The 23,295-nt window shown below is 48.9% G+C and overlaps 1 protein-coding gene across 1 annotated transcript in view; it reads left to right on the top strand.

The window, feature by feature from the left end:
• IL16 (interleukin 16) overlaps positions 1-23,295 on the top strand; it is a 76,401-nt gene that overhangs the window by 36,508 nt on the left and 16,598 nt on the right. Inside the window, exons 4-11 of the mRNA XM_007470077.1 lie at positions 939-1,049; positions 4,527-4,641; positions 9,968-10,041; positions 11,271-11,487; positions 14,470-14,587; positions 17,009-17,141; positions 21,105-21,192; positions 21,910-22,370. Coding sequence (XP_007470139.1) covers positions 939-1,049; positions 4,527-4,641; positions 9,968-10,041; positions 11,271-11,487; positions 14,470-14,587; positions 17,009-17,141; positions 21,105-21,192; positions 21,910-22,370 — 1,317 coding nt within the window. The remainder of the gene's footprint in view (positions 1-938; positions 1,050-4,526; positions 4,642-9,967; positions 10,042-11,270; positions 11,488-14,469; positions 14,588-17,008; positions 17,142-21,104; positions 21,193-21,909; positions 22,371-23,295) is intronic.

Raw genomic sequence — 23,295 nt, 5'->3', positions numbered from 1 at the left:
GTGTCTGGGCTTCTCTTACAGACTCACCCAACGTGCCTTGTTGGTGTCATTACTTATGTTAGGGTCTTAGCTCCCCTGTAGGGTCCATAGTCAAGCGATGTTTGATTCTCCCCACATGGTGCACATCAGATTCTTGAAGGTTTCATTTCTCTCTTCCATTCCCTTCCCTGAGCTATTATGCTTTTCGCTTACCAGCGGGAATCATCGGTGTTCCAGTGTTAGAAAAAGACAGTTTCCGAAGTGACAGGTGACTTTACAGATAAGGAACCTGAGGCACAGAGGGGTTAAGTCAGTTCCCCAAGGTCACCAGCTGATAGTTGGAGAGCCAGGCAGCCGGGCCCCCAAGCCTGAGACCTAACCACCATGCTCCTTTGCCCCTCCCCACGGCACTTCCTGTGGGGCGCAGGGCGTGTGTCTATTTGGCACCCCTGCTCCTATGCAAGTGGGTAATCCCCTGTCTGCCTCCCCCTGGAATTTACATTCTGAGTTTTCACATCTTTGGGTTCCTGACCCTTTGCCCACCACCCTGTGCCTGGCACAAAGTGGGGTCTCCGTAAATGTGGCTTGGATTCTGTTGAGGGTGTCCTTGGCCGTTGGCTTCCCAACCTGGGCTGGGGACTCCAGTTATGGGACTCGTTGTCCTGGGGCAGCATGGTCTGTGTTGTGACCCGGGACCCACTCCTATGACAAGCCTTAGTGAGCCTCTGGCTGCTGGTCCACAGGGAGATCAGGCTCCTGGGGCCACCAAAACAGCCCCCTTCTACCAGACGCCCACCCACACCCCATTCATCATGCTCTGGCTGCTATGCTGTGGACCCTCAGGAGAGAGGGGATTGGGGTCCTCTCCTCGGCTGGGCCTTCCCTGTCCCTATTCCCAGCAAGGTGTGTGCTGCCGTCCTGTTGACTCATCCTCTCCCCACCCTGGTCCCTTGTTCCAGGGTCCGTCAAGGCCAATACGGTCGCTCAGCACAGCTCAGCTCATGCAGCCCTTGGGGGGCCTCCAGGCATCCGTCATCTCCAACATCGTGCTGATGAAGGGCCAGGCCAAGGTGAGCAAGGACTGTGGCCAACAGAAGTTACTGGGTCGACACGGGCTCCTGAGGAGCTGTCATGTCACGGGAAGGGTGGAGAGAGGGACTGGTGATTCTGGCTCAGAACATGAGTGTTCGGAAGCTCTCATGCCGGCACAGGGAGGGGCAGTCAGGGTTGCTCTGCACTGTTCAGGTCACAGGAAGACAAATATTCCCCAGTTTTTCCCTGGTGTAGTATTTTCCAGAAGTTAGTTTTACCTGATGATTGAATTCAAAACATCATCATAGTCAGTTCAGGCTGCTATAGCAAAAATACCACAGACTGGGTGGCTTAAACAGCAGACACTTAGTTTTCACGGTTCTGGAGCCTGGGGGTCCAAGCTGAAGGTGCCGGCAGATGCCACATATGTTGAAGACTCCTCTCCTGATTCACGGATGCCTCGTTCTCTCTGTGTCCACACGTGGTGGAAGGAGCAAGGGAGTTCTCTGGGGTCTCTTTTATAAGAGCACTAATCCCATTCATGAGGGCTCCACTTTTTTCAGTTTTCTTTTGGACCAAGGCAGTATTTTTCTGTAGAATGAATATATTTTGTAAACAAAGGAAGTACATATATAAACAAATTAGCCTTTCTTTTCTTTTGTTTTTGCCTTTATTTTATTTTACTTATTTTTTTACTGAAGTATAGTTGAAGTACAATATTATATAAGTTTCAGGTGTACAACATAGTGATTCACAATTTTGAAAGGTTATATTCCATTTATAGTTATTGTAAAATATTGGCTATATTCCCTGTGCTGTACAATATTTCCTTGTAGCTTATTTATTTTATACATAGTAGTTTGTACCTCTTCATCTTCTATCCCTACCTACCCCTGCCCCCTTCAGGAGTGCTCCCCCTTTATGGCCTAGTTACTTCCCAAAGGCTCCCCCTAACATATTAATTTGGGATAGGGGCATAAACATTCAGTCCACGTGTCTTCCCCAAATTCAGATATTCAGACAGATTTTTGCCCCACAATTGAGAAATACCTAAAGGGGGGCACAAAAGCAGTGGTAATTGTGGGACATCCCAAATGCTCCTTGGCATTGCTTCCAGGACATGCCATCCCATACATGGAGTTGACGTGGGCACTGAAGAACTTCTGAAATAGACATGGCAGCTGCTGCAAAGTTCTCAGGCCAGCCCAGGGAACCGAGATGCTTAAATGATGGAAGGGTAGGTTTCTACCCACCTCATATGATTTTGGTGTGTGGTGTGAGGGAAGATCTGTTCACCAATATGGTCTTCCTGCAGGAGGGCCCCATATGTTTGGAGTCCTTCCCTCCACCCCCATCCATCCTGTCTCCTGGGAGCTCAGCAGAGATAAATGAGGAGAAACAAGCGGGAAGTATTGAGATGATTGTTCCTCTAATCACAAGGGGGTCACTCTCGCCAGTGCTGATTTTCTCCAGACAGCCCCTCTTTCTGATTTGTAAATCACAATGCTTGTCCCCCCTTGAATTTAGGTAGAAGCATTTTTAACGTGGTTGACTTTTAGATGGTTTGCAATGCTCAAAAGGAGGCAGAATGGAAAAAAGCACCAACACTCACACAAAGATGATCAACAGTGGTGTCAGTCATCTCGGTGTGCATAGACTGTACAGTCAGTAAGTAGATTTCGTGGGCAGATGTGTCACTGGGTGGATTGAACTGGCCTCGATGGAGAGCCGTAAGGTGTTTGGTGTTGGAAGCCTGGAGTACAGAGCAGGGGCGATGGGTTAGAAATACGGTAGGTCTCCCACTGTCCTCCTGATACACCTCCACACCAAAGACCTCATCATTAACAGGGATAACTAGGAGGAGGAAGAAGCAGAGCTAGAAGGTTCCACCAGTGCCTGAGGTAGCCAAAAACAATAAAACCAGCGACCAAAACCCAGGCATTGTGCTAAGGGCTTTGCAAGGATCATTCCTTTAATTCTCACAAAACCCTATTATTAGCTCCTGTTAATAGGTGAGGAGACTGGGGATCTGGGACTTACAGGACTGGCCCAAGGTCACTTGGTTAGTGAGCAGATGACCCAAGACTTTCTGACCCCTGGATCTTGTTCTTAAACACTACACAATCCGGCCTCACCAGGGTGGGTGAAAGTTTGGGTCTAGAGCAATTATTTCAGCCCGGAAGAAGTTGGGAGCGCATACAGGGAGCCCGGAAGCTGCCCTACCTCTCATTTTCCTAGCCCCATGCTACTCCTGGACACCGTTGCTCTCTCCCATCCTGGAACACCCACACCTTCACCAGAAGCTCACGCCAGCACTTTGTCCACACAGCTTTCCTGTCTGGCCCCTGCTCGCCAGGCTCCCTTAGGGTCTTGAAGGTGGCTGCCTGGCCTGCCACCTCTGTGATGCTGGGGCGATGCACACGCTTGGCTCCGAGCAGCTGCTGGCCTCGGAGAAATTGCCCAGGAGCAGTGACGCTGTTACTTGGCAGTCAGCACTTGGAGGGGTCTTCCCGGGAGCCAAGTTGCTTACTGCTTCCCGGCATGCTTGCAAGCTGAATCCAAAGGCCCGGCCTCCAGCTGGCTTTCATGCCTTCTGTCTATAACATATGTTTCCCGAGCATCTGCATCCAGAGGGCAGACACTGACAAATAAGATGCGTTCACCACCTCCGGGGAGCTCACAGTCTCCAGAGGAATTCATTGCGACCCAAGCTAAGCCTTCTTGAGAAGATGGGTGCTCTCAGTCATCAATCAAATAAAGCAGGCTGTGTGTGCACCTCCTTCGCCGCTCTCTGGGTCTGCCTAGGTGGTTGTCCTAACTCACTGCAGGTCTACAGGCAAAGCTGGGCCCGCCTGCCTTTCTCTTCCTGCCGTCTGTCGACCTCACTCACGGCTTTCTCTTGCTTCCCCGGCCTCTGGCCTCCTCTCCGCTGCCGCCTGACCTCGTGGTACTGCAGGGGCAGGAGGGAGAGCACAGGACTGTAGTAAATTCCTTGAGAAGGGGAGGGGTGGGATGTAGAACAGAAGGGGAGTGAACAGCTTTTGGTAGGAGAAGAGATGCTTCTTCCATTGTCAGCTGCTGCTTTTATGATTATTGGTGTTGGTGTGTTAGTGGTGGTTGCTGGATGTCTTAGTTAATATTCAAACACAACGCTATGAGTTTGGCGATGTCAGCATCATTTTCCAAGTGGGTAAATTGAAGCTCAGAGACGGGAAGTGATCTGCCCAGAATTGCTAGTCAGAGGGGCAGAGCCAGGGTACTTGCTAGTCTCCATTCAGACTCCCCCTGTGTGGGGAACATCAGACTCGTGAGAAAGCTCCAGACACGACACAGCCCAGCGTGGCCTTGAAGTTACCACTTTTCCCATTCCTCTGTTAGGTCCTGAGACCTCTAAGACCAAGGGCAACCCGCTCCTCCCTGAGTCCTCTGTTCAGGGCTGGGGCAGGGCCTCAGGACATGGCAGCCCAGTGAATGGCATGGAACATTCCGAAATCTGACCTTCTGTTCTTTCCCAGGGCCTGGGCTTCAGCATCGTTGGAGGAAAGGACAGCATTTATGGCCCCATTGGAATTTACGTTAAAACCATCTTTGCGGGGGGAGCAGCGGCCGCCGATGGAAGGCTACAAGAAGGTAGATTTCCCGGCCTTTACTAGGTGATGTTGGTGGAATCAAAAGCAGAATCACTAGGCTACCGGTAGAAGCTACTGGGAAAGTGAAAATGTGTCTTGAGCCTTCAGAATCCAGCTTGCATGGATTCGGGGGTCTGCGGGCCCGGATGGCTCCGTCAGGCCTGGCACGTTGGCTCAGTGTGTTTGCACACTGTCTTGGTCCTGTTACTGGCCTGGGACAGAAGACCCCTTCCATCCCTCTTGCGCCTTTGCTTGTCAAGGCCCCTCTGCGTTGCTGGCAGCCATCGACATCCCCTTTGTTTCCTTTTCTCTGCCCTCCCCAGCCCACAGACACGGGGAACCAGGCCCAGGGCTTCCAGTGAGTCCTCTGTGAGCCTGCCCCGTTTTGGCCTCTAGGAATACAGAGGATTATCAGACAGGTTCCCTCTATTGAGGAGCTCAGGATCCTCCCAGCTGCCGCCCCTCCCCTTCTGCCCACCCTACTCCCATCCACTATCTCCCTCCAGCTTTTTCATCTCTTCCAGGGAGGGAAGGCCCTGGCCATCCTGAGAGGAAGGGGCCCAGGGCGCTGAGGTGTCTCCTGAGTGCCCCTCCCTGTCCCCTTGTCCTGGAGGGGAGGGTTTTCTCCCCACCCCCAATCCTACCCCACAGTCACGTGTAGGCTTGGCCCCAGGACATCTCCAGGTTCTAACTGGGAGGCAAAATTCCGGGGCAGGTAGTCAGGGAGCAGAGGGAAGATGCTGCAGGCCTGGCACTGGGCTACACGTGGATCTTTACAGAGAAGTGATTTCACAACCTTCTTACCTTCTCTGTCAGGCCAGTTTCTGTAAACTCTGCTGCGAGCCGAACCACCTTTAATAACCTAACTTGTTCAGGGCAGGGTTGACCAGCTACAGCCCACAGGCCACGTCTGGCCCACTGCCTATTTTTATAAGGCTCACGAACGAAGACGAGTTTTCATGTCTCTTAAACGGCTGAAAACAAGTCAAAAGGAGTTTGGATTCTTCTGTGAAAATTAAATTCAAATTTCAGCCTCCTTAGAAAAGCTTTATTGGTACACAGTCATGCTCGCTCATTGACCTCTCGTCTATGGCTGCTTTTGTGCAGTGTTGAGTAGTTTCGACAGAGAGCATGTGGCCTGCAAAGCTTAAAATATTTACTATCTGGCTCTTTATAGAGAAAGTTTGCCAACTGTAACATTATGCGTATGGATTTTATTGTATGGGCAGTGGGGAGCATTTGAAGCTTTTGATAATTTGGGAGGGACCAGCTAGGACCAGGGTTTTTAGTTGATTCAGGAAGCTGAGTGTAAGAAGTGGGCTGCCTAGACACCAGAAGCAGTAAAACCAGTTCAGAGGCTATTGTAAGAGCCAGGCTCCAGCTCTTAAGGGTCTGTCCTGAGGCTGTAACCCTGGGAGGAGAAAGATGCTGATTGGGGAAACAAGGGCTTCTGTGGAGGTGGCAAATGAGGTCAGAGAACACGTGAAGGCGTCTGATCTTAGTAAACTAGAGAACGATGATGAATTATATATAACAGGAGGTGGAGGAAGGGGAGCAAAAGAAGGCAAACGAGGGTATTTAGGTTTGAGCAGCAGAGCGGAGTGAGGTCTCCAGGTGAGCACTAGATGGCGCTGTCCAGCAGGCGAATGAAAATTTGGGTTCCAGTTCAGGAAGGGAATGAGAGTTGAATGTAGATTTTTAGGGTCATTTGGAAAATAGCTGAAGTTATAGAGTGGATGCAGGAAGCAGGGAAGACAGGAGAGAGAAGAGGGCCGAGGCAAGGCTTGAGGGGGATAGCTAAATCAAGAGGCACGCAGAGGAGTCATTGAGAGAAAGGAAGGTAAGTGGGATCAGGATCTTGAGATGGGCCGGTCCGCTTCATTATCTTCTGTACTTTTCTGTGTTTGACTAAAAGGTGGAGGAGGAATGGAAGTGGCCAGAAGAGAGAAGGCTGCCCAAGCCAAGCTTCATTCTTTTTCTTTCTGGGTATTTGTCTCGCTTAGTTAATAGTGACCGTAAGAATTCGGTGAAAAGGACACTCAGCTAGTCTGCAGTCCTTGATTCTAGCCTCAAATAATTGACCAAATTGCCTTTTGTAACTTCTTTCACAAGTGAAGTTTTAGAATACGCCCTTGAATTCCTGGGGGATATGTCAGTTGCAACAAAAGTTTGGTGTCCAGATCAAGGCTAAGAATGTTTTATTTGTATTCCCTTTGCAAACAAATGATTGTGTTAAGATTTATAAGGCAAAACCAAGGCTATTCACCTTCCACCAGATATGGCCAAATAAGGCTAAGGACTCTCTGGAGGGCCCAGAGTATGTGGCCCCCTTGGGATGGACATTCTAATAATGTGAAGACAAGTTCCACCTCTTGTGGCATAAAGAATGGACGTTTCTGAAGTGTGTTCTTTGTAGATCCTGCCTCCATCACGTACTTAGTTATATTTTGATGATTTTTAATTTGTCAGTTGTCACACCTCAACTTGGAATCTTATAAGGACAAGGACCGAGGCTTTTATTTTTCTTGTCTAGTTTTAGCAACGTAACAGATTAAGCTGATTTGAATATGCTTCCCACCCCTTTATTGTCACAGACACAAGTTGGCTAAAACAGCACATCCGAACTCTAAAGAAAGAAATGGGAACACCCAGCTTCTAAGAAACAAAGAAACCACTTTAAATCTAAGCGTGACATTCCCAGGAGTTGATGACGTGATAGCACAGGGAGCTGCTTAGGGGCCTAAGGCCCAGGGGTTGGGACTCGATGCCCACACAGGGGCAGGAGAGGTGGTCTTGGGCCCTGGGAACCTCTGAGAGCCTGTAGAAAGCCTTCATACTGAAGAGCTGCCCTCATGAGAGGCCAGGAAGCCCAGGGAAGCAACAAGGAAACGTAATTTTGTCCTTGGCCCTTGGGTGGGGAAAAGACATCTCGCTCGAGAAAATGAAGAGCCAAACCAGTGTCAGGGTGAGTGTGCAACCTCAGCCGTCAGCTCTTGCAGCTCAGGACTCCCAAGCTGAGGAGCTAATGTTACTACTCATCCTGAACCAGTCCTGAGACCCCGGGGCGCCTGCTGGAAATAAAGGAAAAAAATAAAAGTAGCCACCTGAGGGGTGTGGGAATTCCACAGAAAAACAAGCTCCCCTTAAAAATGAGTTGAAAATAAAGATTACAGCCAGAAAAAGGAATGAAATCCTGCCATTTGGGACAACATGGATGGACCTTGAAGGCATTATACTGAGTGAAATAAGTCAGAAGAGAAAGACAAACACCATACAATCACACTTATATATGGAATCTAACAAAACAAAACAAAAAACCTAACTCATAGCTATAGAGAACGGATTGGTGGTTGCCAGAATTAGGGTGGGGGGAGGGTGAATTGGGTGAAGGCGGTCAAAAGGTATAAATGTCCAGTTATAAAATAAATAAATCTTGGGTGACTCTAGTTAGTAATACTGTATTGTATGTTTGAAATTTGCTAAGAGGGTAGAGCTTTTCTTTTTTTTTAATTTTGTTGAAGCGTAGGTGATTTACAGTGTTGTGCTAATTTCTGCTGTACAGAAAACTACACATATATATTCTTTTCCGTCCTGGTTTATCACAGGGTATTGAATATAGTTCCCTGTGCTATACAGGAGGACCTTGCTGTTTATCCATCCTATATATACTAGTTTGCATCGGCTAATCCAAAGTTCCCAATCCACTTGGGCAACCACAAGTCTGTTAAAAGAGTAGCTCTTGAAAGTTCCCATCACAAGGAAAAAAATCTTGTAACCAGGGGTGGTGACTAATATTAACTAGACTTATTGTGGTGATCATTTCTCAACATATAAGATCTTTAAAAAGACAAGAGAAGGAATAGAAAAACATAAGGAAAGAACAGAACACAATGAAAAAATAGATTGATGTGAAAAAAATAACTTTTAGAAATTAAAAAAAAGCAAAGTCATTGAGATAAAAAAAAAAAAAACTCAACGGATGGGTTAAACAGTAGATAAATGCAGCTGTAAGGAGAATTTCTGATCTGGAAATTATCCAGTAAGCCACACAGAACAATAGAGAAGAAAAAGATGAGCACTAGAGAAACATGCAGAATAGGTTGAGATGGTCCAAAATAATCTAATGGGAATTCTAGAAAGAAAGAATAGAGTGAAAGAGGGAAAGTGATAGGCGATGAGATCATGGTTAAGAATTTTCCAGAATTATCCAGAATTTTCCAGAATTATGCAAACTTCAGTATGAGGTAGCACCCTAACACATCCTAGTGAAGCTTCAGACTATCAAAGACAAAAATATATATATATATATTAAAAACAACCAGAGAAAAATGATGGATTCTCTACCGTGGGACCATAATTAAGTGACAGCAGATTCACCCAACAGCACGCAGGCCAGAAACCCGTGTAAAAAATAATGTTTGCATCTGACTTTCCCAGCACAGTGTTGAATACAGAGACAGTGCTCTTTGTTTATGTATTGAATAGATGGAATGAATGGGCAAAAGTGGTTTTCCATCCCCATAAAAATGGATCTCTGGATACAGAAAAAATTCTTCTCTTAGGTGTATAGGAGGAAAAAGCTCTAAGTCCTAACTTTTTACCGTATGAACTTTGGACTTCTCTGAGCTCACTTTCCTCTTCTGTAACATGGGACCTACACTGCATTCTGGAAACATCACATCCAACCCACATTTACTGGGCACTGTGGAGGCCTCACCCAGAATTGGCCGTGGGGATTACAGCATCTGATGTAACAAAGCCCCATCCTCAGGGAGAGACTTTCACAGTTCATCAATGACCACCGGGGTGACAAGGGCTGTGAGAGTGGTAGGCTCTGGGTGCCACGAGAGTGCAAAGTCAGCAGAGACCGAGAGATTAAGAATTGGTAGGTGCAGAAGGTAGGAGATGTACATTTTAGCTAAGGAGATGGCATGGAAACAGGCATGGAACTGCACTCACCACTGTGGGAAAGGCAGGTGTGTGGCATCAGGAAATGGTCCAGGGGAGCGAATGGCATGAGGGGCTGAAAGGCAGGAGAGAAAGAGGTGAAACCCAGAGGTGGGCAGGGAGCCGACTGGGCCAGGCCTTGTGTGCCTGGCTAAGGACCCTGGATCTCACCCTGGAAAGTAAGCGGTGCCAGAGAAGGCCCAGCACTGCTGCCTTGCCCACCTCCCAGGGGGAGAGCCCTGAATGAGGAGATGTTCTCTGTGATGCTTTGTACATCTCACAGAAACCTGGACGGGGGGTGGGGGCACTAGAGTTTAAGGGATAACGCCTCCTGATTGGGCAAAACTCTTCTCAGCTACAATTTCTCCCTCTCCCAACAGGTGATGAAATTCTGGAACTCAACGGGGAATCGATGGCTGGGCTCACACATCAGGATGCTTTGCAGAAGTTCAAGGTGACCATTTATTATCAATATATGGTCAAACTCTGGGGCCTTCAGACAAAGGAAGCAAGCTCCCAGCATCACCCTCCTTCCTTCAAACCTACAAATTCCAAATGTGGGTTCCTTTACGTGGGGCACCTTCCTGACACTGATCTAGGCACATTGTTCAAAAAAGGCCTTACTCTGAAAATAATAGCATAATCAGGACTGTTGTCGGGGGCTGCATCAACTATTTGAGGTTTATAGAACGGTTTTATTTTATTTTATTTTATTTTTTATTGGAGTATAATTGCTTCACCATGTTGTGTTAGTTTCTGCTGTACAATGAAGTGAATCAGCTATACGTATACATCTATCCCCTCCCTCTTGGACCTCCCTCCCACAGCCGCCCCCATCCCACCTATCTAGGTCATCACAGAGCAACGAGCTGAGCTCCCTGTGCTATATAGCAGGTTCCCACTAGCTACCTGTTTTACACACGGTAGTGTATATATGTCAATCCTAATCTCCTAATTCATCTCCCCCTCCCCTTCCCTCCTCGTGTCCGCATGTCCGTTCTCTATGTCTGCATCTCTATTCCTGCCCTCCAAATAGGTTCATCTGTACCATTTTTCTAGCTTCCACATATATGTGTTAATGTATGATATTTGTTTTTCTCTTTCTGGCTTACTTCACTCTGTATGACAGACTCTAGGTCCATCCACATCTCTACAAATGACCCAGTTTTGTTCCTTTTCATGGCTGAGTAGTATTCCATTGTATATATGTACCACATCATTATCCATTCCTCTGTCATTGGACATTTAGGTTGTTTCCATGTCCTGGCTATTCTAAGTAGTGCTGCAATGAACACTGGGGTACACATGTCCTTTTGAATTATGGTTTTCTCAGGGTATAACGTTCTATGTATTTATATTACAATCTTTAAAGTTTTGAAGACAGTCACTGAAAGATATTTTTTGAGTCTCCATCTAGTTAGTTCAATTCAAAACTCTATCTCTTTGGCATATATATGTATATACTTCGTATATAAGATGTCATATCCATATCCAGACATACAAATATATGTCATGTATATGTATACACACATTTCTGTATCTCACACACACACACACACACACACCCGCATGTGGCCACATTTCTTTAAAAAGCATTCTACTATTGTTCCCCACAAAGGCCCGGGCACTTGCCCTTGCCCTGAGCTGCTGCTGGAAGCCGTGGCCCTCTCTCTTTCCTTCCAGCAAGCCAAAAAGGGGCTCCTCGCCCTCACGGTGAGGACCCGCCTGACGGCCCCCCACTCCCTGAGCAGCCGCCTGTCCCCCCCACTGTGCCGCTCCCTGAGCTCCAGCACCTGTGTCACCAAGGACTGCAACTCCTTCATCCTGGAAAGCCCTGAAGCGTCTGCCAGCAGCGCCAAGCCCAACTACAGGATCCTGGTGGAGGTGTCCCTGAAGAAAGGTAGGCTGGCCTCCTGGGGGCCCTGCTGTCCTCCTCCGCCCTCTGCCTGGGCCTCCCTCCACTGAGCTATCTCCCAGACTTTCTTTGGCTGGAAACAGGCCTGGGCATTGCCCTTTAGCAGATTTTATGGCTGCTGTTTAGCCCCAAGGTCTAGGGCTCTGTTTGTTAACAGAAGCCCGGGACACACCATCCAAATTCAGTCAACATGTCCCAGTGCAGTGGATAAAATAAAACAAAAGGAAGCAAACACAAATCTCTCTCACACACACTCATACACACACACACACACACACACACACACACACACACACACACACACACACACACACTAGACCAGGAGTTGTAGCTCCACAGCTAATCTGCTAAGAGACCTTGGGCAGGTCACTTGCCCTCTCTGGGACTCTTTTTTTCTCACTTGTGCCAGAAAATTGAGATCCTCTCAAGCTCAGACATTTGGGGATCGGCATCTAGTCCCTTCGCCCTGCCCCCAGCCAAGGGTGGATGCTAACTGTAGGGGGCTCAGCAGGCGCCCCCTGCCAGATTGCAGCTAGGCTGAGACCTGGAGAATGAAGAGGAGGCAGCTCCCGCAAAGGGACCAGCTCAGCTTATAGGGACAGAGGGAAAGCCAGTGTGGCTGCAGCGAGGTGGGCAGCCTGAGAAGTGGTGTTGGAGCACCTGGAGGAGGCAAAGAGACAGACCCTGTGGGACTTTGCTGCTAGATTCTCTTCTAATTGCAATTGGGAGTCCTTGAGGGATCTCTAAGCACAGACATAATCAGCTTATGCTTTAAAAGAAACATCTCCTAGGCGTCTCTGTAGAGAATGGCCTATAATGTGGCAAAAATGGAGGCTTGGGAACCAGTTGCAGCCATTGGATCAGAGAGGATGAGAACGGTAGGTGAAGACGGGTGGGTGGCTTTGAGGTCTGTTGTAGAAGGAGAATGAGGAATGAAGAGGGTAGACGGCAGGCAGCCTGAGGACTCAGACATCCCTGAGCCCCCAAGCCTGGCATGAATACTAGGCACAGGTCAGTACGTGCTGGCGCACGCCAGCAGCTGTGTCCAGGACTCCCGGTGTGAGTTCACCGAGCAGGCTCAGGACATGGGGAAGACACGGCTCTCTTCCTTCCCCTGTTGGGCTCTGTGGTCCCTGGCTTTGGGGTGGTGTTTCCTCTGATCACTGGCATCAGAAATACCATAGGCAGGCTTTTTGTTGGATTGCCGTATGTATATGACACAGCTTCTTAATCTCTACCCCCAGAGATTTAGCTTCCACAGTATTAGAAGAGAGACCCAGGGATCTATAACTTTTATATAAGTACCCCAGGCAATTCTGATGCCCGCAGGGCTTAAGAACTCTTACTCTGGTCAGGAAACCTGATCTCGGCAAAGGGCTCTGACCTTTGTTTGTGGGCCATATCACAGCCAAAATTCTTCATCCATCAAACAGGGTTGCTAACAGTTGCCCATGGCAACCCTCATGGGACGTTGGAGGACCAGCATCAGAGGTGAAAATACCCACAACCGTGCTTTGTAAACCACAGGTGCCAGGAGCAAACCACAAGGAGGTCTTTCTCCTACTCCCTGGCCACTCCATCTGGTCCTTCTTACCGGCTACCCCTCATTCTCCCGTCCTTTTGATGCTGGCCAGCCCCAGGCCGTCCTCTCCCACACACTCTGGGGGACCCATCCAGCCCCATGGTCCTAACACCACCACCTCCACGTTGATACTTTCAAACTTCCACCCTGCCTTCTCTGCTGGGTTCCAGATTCATCTACCCAACTATCTACTCCCCATGTCTACTTGGCTCCTTCATAGGCATCTCAAGAGTGACTGTGGCAAAACTGCACACCTGGTTGCCATCCTCAGGATTCTGGTCCTCCATAGGCGTCCTGTTTTGGTAAACCGAATCATCACCCACCCAGTTACTCAAGCCAAAAAGTCTCAGAGTTCTTCAAGCTAAAATAATCTCTACAAGTTATCTTCATTTTAATTTATGAAATCCCCATATTGAGTCCATCAGCAAGTCTGTCTTCAAGATGCGTTCTGTTGTATATCCATCTCAATCCAATTTCACTAGCGGTAAAGTCCAAGTCACCACAGCTGGGTGAAGAGTAGCCTCCTAGCTGCTCTCCTTGCTCCCATTCTTGCTTGTTGACCCTTCATAGCTCTTTCTTTTCCCCAGCAGCCAGTCATATTGGGGAAAATAGAAATTAGCCCATGTCACTTCCTGCTCATAAGTTTCCTATGGCATTCCTTCTCAGTGGAGAATAGCGTCCTTTCACTGACACATCCTTGTTGACAAGGTTCCATTTAAGCTGGCCCTTGCCTCCCTGTCCTGAATCCTCTCATACCACTCTCCCCGTGATGGGCTACGTTCCGGCCACACTGGCCTCCTTTTTGCTCCTGCAACATGGCCTGCTTCCTTTCACCTTGGGCCTTTGCATTAGCTGTTACCTCTTTTGGGAATGATCTGCCCCCATCACCACATCCCTGGGTCCTTCTTGTCATTCGTATTTTAGCCTAAATGTTGCCCTCTCTGAGCCCGAAAGAGGTCATCCTTTTGTGTTCTAGTGCATTCCCTATTAATTCTCTTCCTAATACTTTTCACCCCCCTGACAACTTCCTCCCTCCTTCCTTCTTTCCCTCCCTCCCTCCCTCCCTCCTTCCTTCCCTTTCTCCCTCCCTTTTCCTTTTTTTCCTTCCTTCCTCCCTCCCTCCCTCCCTCTCTCTCTCCCTTCCTTCCTTCTTTCCTTCCCTTTCCTTACTTGACCTTAGCATCGTCATCTGCCTTGGTCACTAGTTGCTGACCCTAGAGCAGTGCCTACTCACAGTGATGCTCCATAAGCATGGGTGGAATGAATGCATTAATGAATAGGAGACACCAACTAACCCAGGACAGGTTTGGCACCTAATAGACTAGTGCAACCCTGGGAAAGCTCAGTCACCAGTCACCCCACCCCCATCCTGTTCTGCCTTCCAGAGGCTGGCGTTGGGCTGGGAATCGGCCTGTGCAGCGTCCCCTATTTCCAGTGCATCTCAGGCATTTTCATTCACACGCTCTCTCCAGGATCCGTGGCGCATCTGGACGGACGACTCCGGTATGTCCTGATTTCTGTTTTTGAAAAGACCCCTGATTTACAAAGGAGGGAAGGAATTCCTTAGTGCATCAGGAGACTGATTGGGAGATGAGATATTTCGAATGATCCAGGGATAGCTCAGAGCCTTTGTCCTCAAAGTGTGGTCCCTGGACCAGCGGCATTGAAATCACTTGGGAGTTCCTTAGAAATGCAGAATCCCAGGGCCCTCCCCAACACACTGAATCAGAACCTGCACGTTAACTAGATCCCCGGGAATTTATATGCACGTTGCAGTGTAAGAGGCATTGTCTCAGAGAATATCAATCCGAAACAGAAAACATGAAATTAAACATACTTCAATTCAGATGTAAATAATACAGACTGTAGAGTGGCATAAATAGGAGCTTCAAGGAGGTTTACCTGTGGAGTCAGTCTGTATGGAAAAAGAAGCTTACTAAGCAAATCAGTAGTATTAACTCCATTTCTTGGTAGCATAAACAGAATATTTTCGGGCATTCCACATATATCTTTTTACGAATAACTTCTAAGAGAAGTAAAAATCTAAATTTTATTTTCAACCAGGGATCTGAGTTTGGTAATTACGTTTTATTCCAGTTTACCTTGTCACAGTACTTTATACTCAGTCCAACACTCATGTGCGGTATAGCTTCTCTCCTATAGCGTAAGAGGACATATGCTATATATTTATACGTATCCCAGATTGTATATCTTCATGTATATCTTCTCTACTGGGCTTAGGTTTTGCTGGATCAGGAGAGTTTTGCCATATGTTAAAATGTTTTCCTATCATTGTAGTATTGGGGTTGGCTAAAAAGTTCGTTGGGGTTTTTCCATAAGATGTTGTGGAAAACCCCGAACGAACTTTTTTTTTTTTTTTTTTTTTTTTTTTTTTTTTTTTTTTTTTTTTTTGGGCCGCGGGCCTCTCCCCGCTGTGGCCTCTCCCGTTGCGGAGCACAGGCTCCGGACGCGCAGGCTCAGCGGCCATGGCTCACGGGCCCAGCCGCTCCGCAGCACGTGGGATCTTCCCGGACCGGGGCACGAACCCGCGTCCCCTGCATCGGCAGGCAGACTCTCAACCACTGCGCCACCAGGGAAGCCCCCGAACGAACTTTTTGGCCAAGCCCATATATGCAAGCCCTGCTTAGGGTGGTATCTTGACGGAGCTTCTGAATTAGAGGTGGGCTTGCTGCTGTCATGGGCAGGAGGGTGACAGCTGATTTGCTGAGCTGCTGTGCTGTTACCTGGGACCGAGCGGCTCATCAGAGTGATGGCCTTAGTCCTAATATCTTTAGACAGAGTCTCCCCTCCTGGACCTGCAGCTGGGTAGGGACTGTTTTGGAAGCTTCCACTTTCCTTGGCATCAGGTGCTGTGTGGTCTTCAGTTACCTCAGTGAAAATGTGTACTTTCTTAGCAAGAAGGAGAAAGGGAACTAACTCAGTGACAGAAATGTAGAAGGAAGGGGCAGCCAACTGCAGCAGGAGGAAGTGTGAAATCAGCCACAGGAGACCCGAGTTCCAATCCTGGTCCTGCTGATAACCAGCTAGGGCAGAGGAGGGCAAATGGGGGCCCACCATCTGTTGTTTTTGTTAAATAAAGTTTTATTGAAACAAAGCCATGCTCATTCACTTACATATTGTCTAAGGCTGCTATTTTTAGGCTATGACATCAGAGTTGCACTGTTGCCACAGAGATGGCATGGCCTGCAAAGCCTAAAATATTTACTATTTGGCACTTTCCAGAAAAAGTTTTTTAATCCCTAAGTGACGTCTTATTGAGGAGATAATGTCGCCCTCTCTGCCTCATTTTCCCCGTGTATGAAGCAAGAGGATCGGATTGTACAAAATCCTCTGTGTATCGATGCAACCTTATTTTTTCTACCTCATTTTATCCCCCATTTCCCGCCTTACAAGAATGAACTCCATTGCCTTCCCTCTTTATTTCTTTTTGCAAGAACCTTGGCTGCGCCCCCCCCCCATCCAGTTATTTCTTCTTTACATTTTAGCACGTCCCATCTACTCTTCCTGTAAACCATTCTGCATGTGGGAACATTGAAGCCCCAAGAGAGATGTGAGCAGTTAAATTGTGGTTAATCGGTTAATCCATTACATTGGTTAAATGACGCCCTCCATCTTGATCGAGCTTAAGTTAAATGGAAAGGGAAGAAAAAAGTTACAAACCTCCGTGAATGTTGCCCCACACTCGGTATGCATTGTCTCCCAGTTTGTGGTCATGCATGGAGGGGGTGTGCGATAGGTCGCTTTGGTTGGCCCTGTACTGAGTTTCAGTCGGGAGGTGAAAGAGGTCTCCTTATTCCTGTGAATTTGAGGTCTCGTCACACAGCCCAGGCAGGACTGGGACCTCGGGGAAGCACGTGTCCTGCTGATGAGTTTGCTGATGGCTTCCTGTTGATGCCTCTGCAGGTGTGGTGATGAACTTGTGGAAATCAACGACTCCCCCGTGCACTGCATGACGCTCAACGAAGTCTACGCCATCCTGAGTCACTGTAACCCGGGTCCAGTCCCCATCATGGTTAGCCGACACCCGGACCCACAGGTGACACCCTGCTGGGCATCCATTCCTTCCCAGGCCCGCTCTCTCAGGACTCAAAGGAACCAAGTGTCTGTCATGACAAGCGTCTGCAGAGAGGTCCTCTGACAAACTCCTAGACACAGAGGCGATTGGCGTTAGCTCAGGGAAGCTCTTGCAGCTGGGTTACAGGCTCTAGGGCAGGAAAATATAGACCCAGCGTTCCTGCTAGTAGATAGAAGAGATTCACTCATGCATGCATCCAGTGGGTCCCCACTATGTGATTGTCTGGACCCGGGCGCTGAGCACACAGAAAGGAGTGGGCTCGTAGCACGCGTGCTTGCCCTCCAGAAGCTTACGTTCTCGCTAGAGAGACTGACAGAGAAATCACTGTGATACAGAGTGGTAAGTACTATGAGAATACAGGGATACAGAAGGGAAGGCGAGAGAAAACAAGAACTATCACAAGTTAGATTTCTCCAGGCAAAGAATTTGCGGAAGGTCATTCCAGGCAGTGGGAACACAAAGTTAAGCTGCAGAGTCGTGAAGGGACCTGTCGTGGAAGGAGAGGGGTAGGTTCTCGGGGCTGGGATGTAGGGACTGGAGGAGTGCCTCGAGAATGGCGTTTGGCGAGGCACTGGGGTTACGTGGCAAAGGGCTTTCCACAGGATGCTAAGGTGTTTGCATTTTATTCCGTGAGTAGTGAGGGGCTAGGGGAGGTCTCTAGCTCTATATGTAACGTGTTCAGGTTTTTTTTTCCCCCTTTGATTGCACGGCAGAGGACAGGATGGAGTAGGTGGAACTCGGAGTTTTTCAGAGGAAGGAAAAGGATGGTGAGGGCCTGAACTAAACAGCAGATGTGGGAAGAGAACAGAGAAGAAGGGGCAACAAGAGGCAACCTGGGAAGAATCAACAAGATCCGTTGGCTGATTAACTCTGGGGCAAGAGAGCGGCGAGCCTAGGAGGACTGGAGTATTTTTAGATTAGAAGACCGAGTGATGGCAACACCACCACCGGAGTAGAGAATCAGAGAAGGGAGGTGGGCTTGGAAGGGAAGAGAAAGATCTCAGTGTGGGATACAGAGAGATGGAGGTGCCTGGCGGGGGTTTAGTTAGAGATGCCCATAGGCAATTAGATTTTAGGACTGACAGTGACTGGTAAGTGAGATCCAGGTGGGAGAAAGACTTGAGAAGTGCAGCCATGGGCGTGGGTGAAATGACTTTGGGGACCCTGGTGATAATCAGGGTCAGATATTTATTTCATCCTTAGTGTGTACCAGCTGGGTTTGCCAAAGACTTGATATATACAATTGCACTTAGCTGCTATACATCCCTCTGAAGTCGGTATGATTTTCCCCTCCAATTCCTAGATGAGGAAACTGAGGCTTAGAAAGGCAAAGGAACTTGCCCAGTGGTGGAGCTACGAAGTGGAGAAGTGATGATTTAAATCCACAATAGCCTGTGTTCTTAACTAGTGGGCTCCCAAACTCCCAGCAGAGATAGGACAGAGAACGGAATGATGGGGAAGATCCACACGTGCCTGTGTGGTGGGATTCAAACCCAGCCCTGCTCAGTTATTAAGCACTGACAATAAGCACACTGGAGGAAAGCGAACTTCTCACTTAAGGTAAACAAGTAACTCGTCTAAACCTCTGGGCAGTAGAAGAGAAGAGAAAAGAAAGGGGTCTCGATTCGTTGATCCATGTCTCTTGCTGCCCTGGAGTACCATGGCGAGGGAGCAGCGGAGGAGGACGCAGGGTAGGGGGGCGAAGCTGTGGCCCCTGGACTTGAGGGGCTTGCATTCTGGCTGGAGGGGTGAGGCATCCACACAGAGAGTCCACAGGAGGTGAGGACCCTGGGCGTGAGGGCGTCAGGGGCCCAGCTGCTCAGCCAAGGGAGCCAGGTGGTGAAGGGCAGGCAGAGCTTGGAGCAGCAGAAAGGCTAAGGCACTGCAGGCAGGGAACACACACAGGCAGCAGGATGCCTCGCTCATGCCCAGCTTCGCTATTTACTTTGAGTGACCTTGGACATCCATCTAACCTCTTAGAGGCTCTGGTTCCTCAACTCTGAAATGGGGATGTGGTCTTCACCTCACAGGACTGCTGTTGAGGGTAAATCTCTTCTACTGACAGTCTACCATTTGGCAGGAACTGTGCCCGGCACTTTTAATGATTTATTTAGTATTATTTTTTTGCGGGGGGGGTAAAATTATCTAACACGAAGTTTACCATCTTAGCCTTTTTTTTTTTTTGGGCCGCAGCGCGCGGCCTGTGGGGTCTCCATTCCCCAACCAGAGATTGAACCCGCACCCCCTGCAGTGAAGCGCAGAGTTTTAACCACTGGACTGCCAGGGAAGTCCCCCATCTTAGCCATTTGGAAGCGTGGAGTTCAAAGTGAAACGTGGCACGAAGGACATTCACATTGTTTTGCAGCCATGACCACCAGCCGTCTCCAGGACCCTTCATCTTGCCAAACCGACACTCTCTACCCCTTAAACAACTCTCATCCCCCCACCTCCCAGCCCCTGGAGATGTGACCATTTTACTTTCTGTCTCCATGATTTTACTACTCTGCTTACTTCATACAAGTGATGTCATACGTTATTCGTCCTTTTGTGACCGGCTTACCTCACGTAGCATAATGTCCTTTAGGCTCACCCATGTTGTGGCATGTGTCACCATTTCCTTCCTTTTTAAGGCTGAATAAGATTCCGTTGTATGTATAGACCATATTTTGTATATCCATTCATTTGTTGATGGACACTTGGATTGCTTCCACCTTTTGGCTATTGTGAATAATGCCGCTATGAACATAGGTGTACAAATATCTGAGTCCCTGCTTTCCATTCTTTCTGGGTATATATCCAGAAGTAGAATTGCTGGATCATATGGTAATTCTATTTTTAATTTTTTTGAGGAACTGCCATACTGTTTTCCATAGTGGCTGCACCATTTTACACTCTCACCAGCAGTGTACAAGTGTTTCAATTTCTCCATATCCTAGTCAACACTTTTCATTTTCTATTTTTCTGATAGTAGCCATCCTCATGGGTGTGAAGTGACATCTCACGGTGGTTTTGATTTGCATTACCTTAATGATTAGTGATGTTGAGCGTCTTCTCACATGCTTATTGGCCATTTGTATATCTTCTTTGGAAAATGGCTGTTCCAATCCTTTGCCCGTGTTTCACTTGGGCTGTTTGGTTTTGTTTTTGAGTGGCAGGAGCATGATTTGCAAATGTCTTCCCCCATTTCCTGAGCTGCCTTTTCGCTCTATTGATTATGCCCTTTGTTGACTGATACACAGAATATTTTCATTTTGACATTGTCCAGCTTATCTATTTCTTTCTGTTGTTGCCTGTGCTTTTGGTGTCAAACAACGTATTCCTTAAAACCCTCTGTTCTTACTGTGAAGTAGGTTCTATTGTTGTCATCGTTTTACAGGAAAAAAAAAATTGAGGTTTAGAAGGTTAAGTACCCTGTGCAAGTGTGTGCAGTGAGAAAATGGGGGCGCTGGGACTTGAACACAAGTCTGTTTGGCTCCAGGATTCATACTTTTAACTATTACTCTAAGGTGATTAATTACCTGTGACAATGAGATGGTTAGGGTGATGGTTATGATGTGTTCGTTGTGGGTGATGATGACGATGATGATGTCCTGACAGCCTTAAGAAAGGAATAGCTTCCAGAGGTAAACTCTGAAATGGTAACTTTGCCTAGTTTTGCAGCAAGAAGTGGAGAGAAGGTTGGAGAGTTGAGAGGGGCTGTCTTGGCAACCCTATTACTGACAGAGTTCAGACTTTACCTAGAAGATACTAGGGAACCATTGATGCCCAGGTGTTTTTGGAAATGGAATTTGTCGGCTCTTTGTACAGTGGGTGTGAAGGAAAGAAACTAGAATCCAGGGACTCAGCTTGGGAGCTGGTACGGGACTCAGATCCTGATGCAAGAGTTTCCACTGTTTGCTTGAGGAGGTGATGGATATTTTCTAGGTCTCTGAACAGCAACTCAAAGAAGCTGTGGCCCAGGCTGTGGAGAATGTCAAGTTTGGAAAGGAGAGGCACCAGTGGAGTCTGGAAGGTAAGGAAACAGTGAACTTGCATTTGCAGTACCTTTGTCTTCTTAGAAAGCTTTGAGTTTAGCCATTAACTCACCCTCTCCAATGGATCTCCATTTTACAGACGAGGAAATGGAGTGTGGGGGCCTGGGTTCCCCCGGAAGCCGACTCTGACATGGTGTTTGGCCTGCAGGATGATTATTCAGAAGCATCCTGGGCTCCACACCTGTGGAAGGGAGGGGAGTCACAGGGCTGGGCAGAGGGACGAGCTGAGCTGAGATGACACCAGACAGCTTCCGCCAACGCCTGGAGCTCAAATGGCCCATCAGAGTCGTCCTGTTGGCAGAAATGGCTGGGCCTTTCTAGCCCCATCTCCATCAGGCTTTGGAGACGGGCTGCGCCTCGGGCGAGGTAGATCTCTGTAGCCAAAGCGATCCCTGGAGGGGCTGACAGCTACGGGCCATCTGCTATCAGCACTCGGCACAGCTAGGACATCAAGCCCTTCCTTGAAGGGCCATCTAGGGAGTGCATCTCAGTCTCCATCACATGGAGACTCAGAGAGTTTGAATGATTTTCCCAACCTAAAGTCACTGGTGCTGGGCACCGGACCCAAGACTGCCCAGCTCCAAACCAAAGTGACCTCGGAGGGGAATCGGACAGCCTGGGCTGGCAGCGTGCCACCCGTGGCTCACCTTGGGAGCAAGGCCAGGTGTGGAGGTTCCCTTGTGCTTCCAATGCAGGTGTCAAAAGGCTGGAGAGCAGCTGGCACGGGCGGCCGACCTTGGAGAAAGACCGGGAGAAGAACTCGGCTCCCCCGCGTCGCCGGGCTCCGAAGGTCATGACCCGCTCCAGCAGTGACAGCAGCTACATGTCGGGCTCCCCCGGGGGCAGTCCCAGCAGTGGCGCAGAGCAGCCGCCCTCCGACTTGGAAGTCAGCACGCGCAGCCCCAGCCTGCCCCCAGGGCCGCAGCCAGGGGTGCCTCCTGGGGCATCATCCGGGCCGCCCCAGGAGAGCCCGGGCGGCCACCCGCCACTGAGACTGAAGAAATCCTTCGAGATTTTGGTGAGAAAGCCTACGTCCTCCAAGCCCAAGCCTCCACCCAGAAAATACTTTAAAAGTGTCAGTGACCCTCAGAAGAGTCTAGAAGAGAGAGGGGACTCCCTGTGCCCTTCTGGACACATCTTGCCCACCTGTGGCCAGGTAAGAGCGGTGTCCGATGGGTTGAGCGTTCTCCCGCGCCAAGCAGGGTTGATCTTGGGCATTCACAGAGCGTTAGCCACGGGCAGAGGAGGCATTAGCCTCCTTGGAGCGTTAGCCTCCTTGGGCAAAGGAGGCATTAGCCTCCTTGGAGCGTTAGCCTCCTTGGGCAGAGGAGGCATTAGCCTCCTTGGAGCGTTAGCCACGGGCAGAGGAGGCATTAGCCTCCTTGGAGCGTTAGCCACGGGCAGAGGAGGCATTAGCCTCCTTGGAGCGTTAGCCACGGGCAGAGGAGGCATTAGCCTCCATCAGAGAGAAGAGGCTGGGCTCAAGCTTAGGGCCCATTGCGGAAAGAGAGGTTTGAAGCCCGGCAGATCTCAACTGAAGCCCCAGTCTTGTTGATTGGCTTCTGTGCTCCCATCCATTACACCCTGGAATTCAGGGTTGTTTTCACAGCTCTCTAAGCCTCGGTTTCCTTATCTGTTAATTGGGGCCAAGTTTAGAGGCTCCCTCCACGGGCTAGCATGAGGATTAAATGGAACCGACCAAGCGGATGCCTAACAGACTCTCAGGCATAATGGTGTTCATTGCTACATTGGCTCTTCCATCGCACCCCTAAAGACCTCACGTCCTCCCATCCCACTCCCCTCCGGGAAGGCAGGCTGACGGCCAGGCAGCTTCTACATCTTGGGCCGTCTTTATGCCCAGGCGCTGTGCTTTGTCTCAGTTACCCACCTGGGGATGAGGGTGCCCTTCATGCAAAGAGGAAACCGAGGGACCTGCTCAAGGTCACATTGCCAGTGGGTCACTTTATCACTAGGCTATGCTGCCTTTCACTTCCTCCCGGACAGCTGCCTTCTCCGGGTAGGTGGAACTGGGCATCCCCTCTAACAATCTGTAAAGGAGGGTTGGTAAATTTCGGCAGGAA

Source organism: Lipotes vexillifer, unplaced genomic scaffold (assembly GCF_000442215.2).
Source record: "Lipotes vexillifer unplaced genomic scaffold, Lipotes_vexillifer_v1.1 scaffold532, whole genome shotgun sequence".
NCBI lineage: Eukaryota > Metazoa > Chordata > Mammalia > Artiodactyla > Lipotidae > Lipotes > Lipotes vexillifer.
This window is presented reverse-complemented; position numbering and strand designations above follow the sequence as displayed.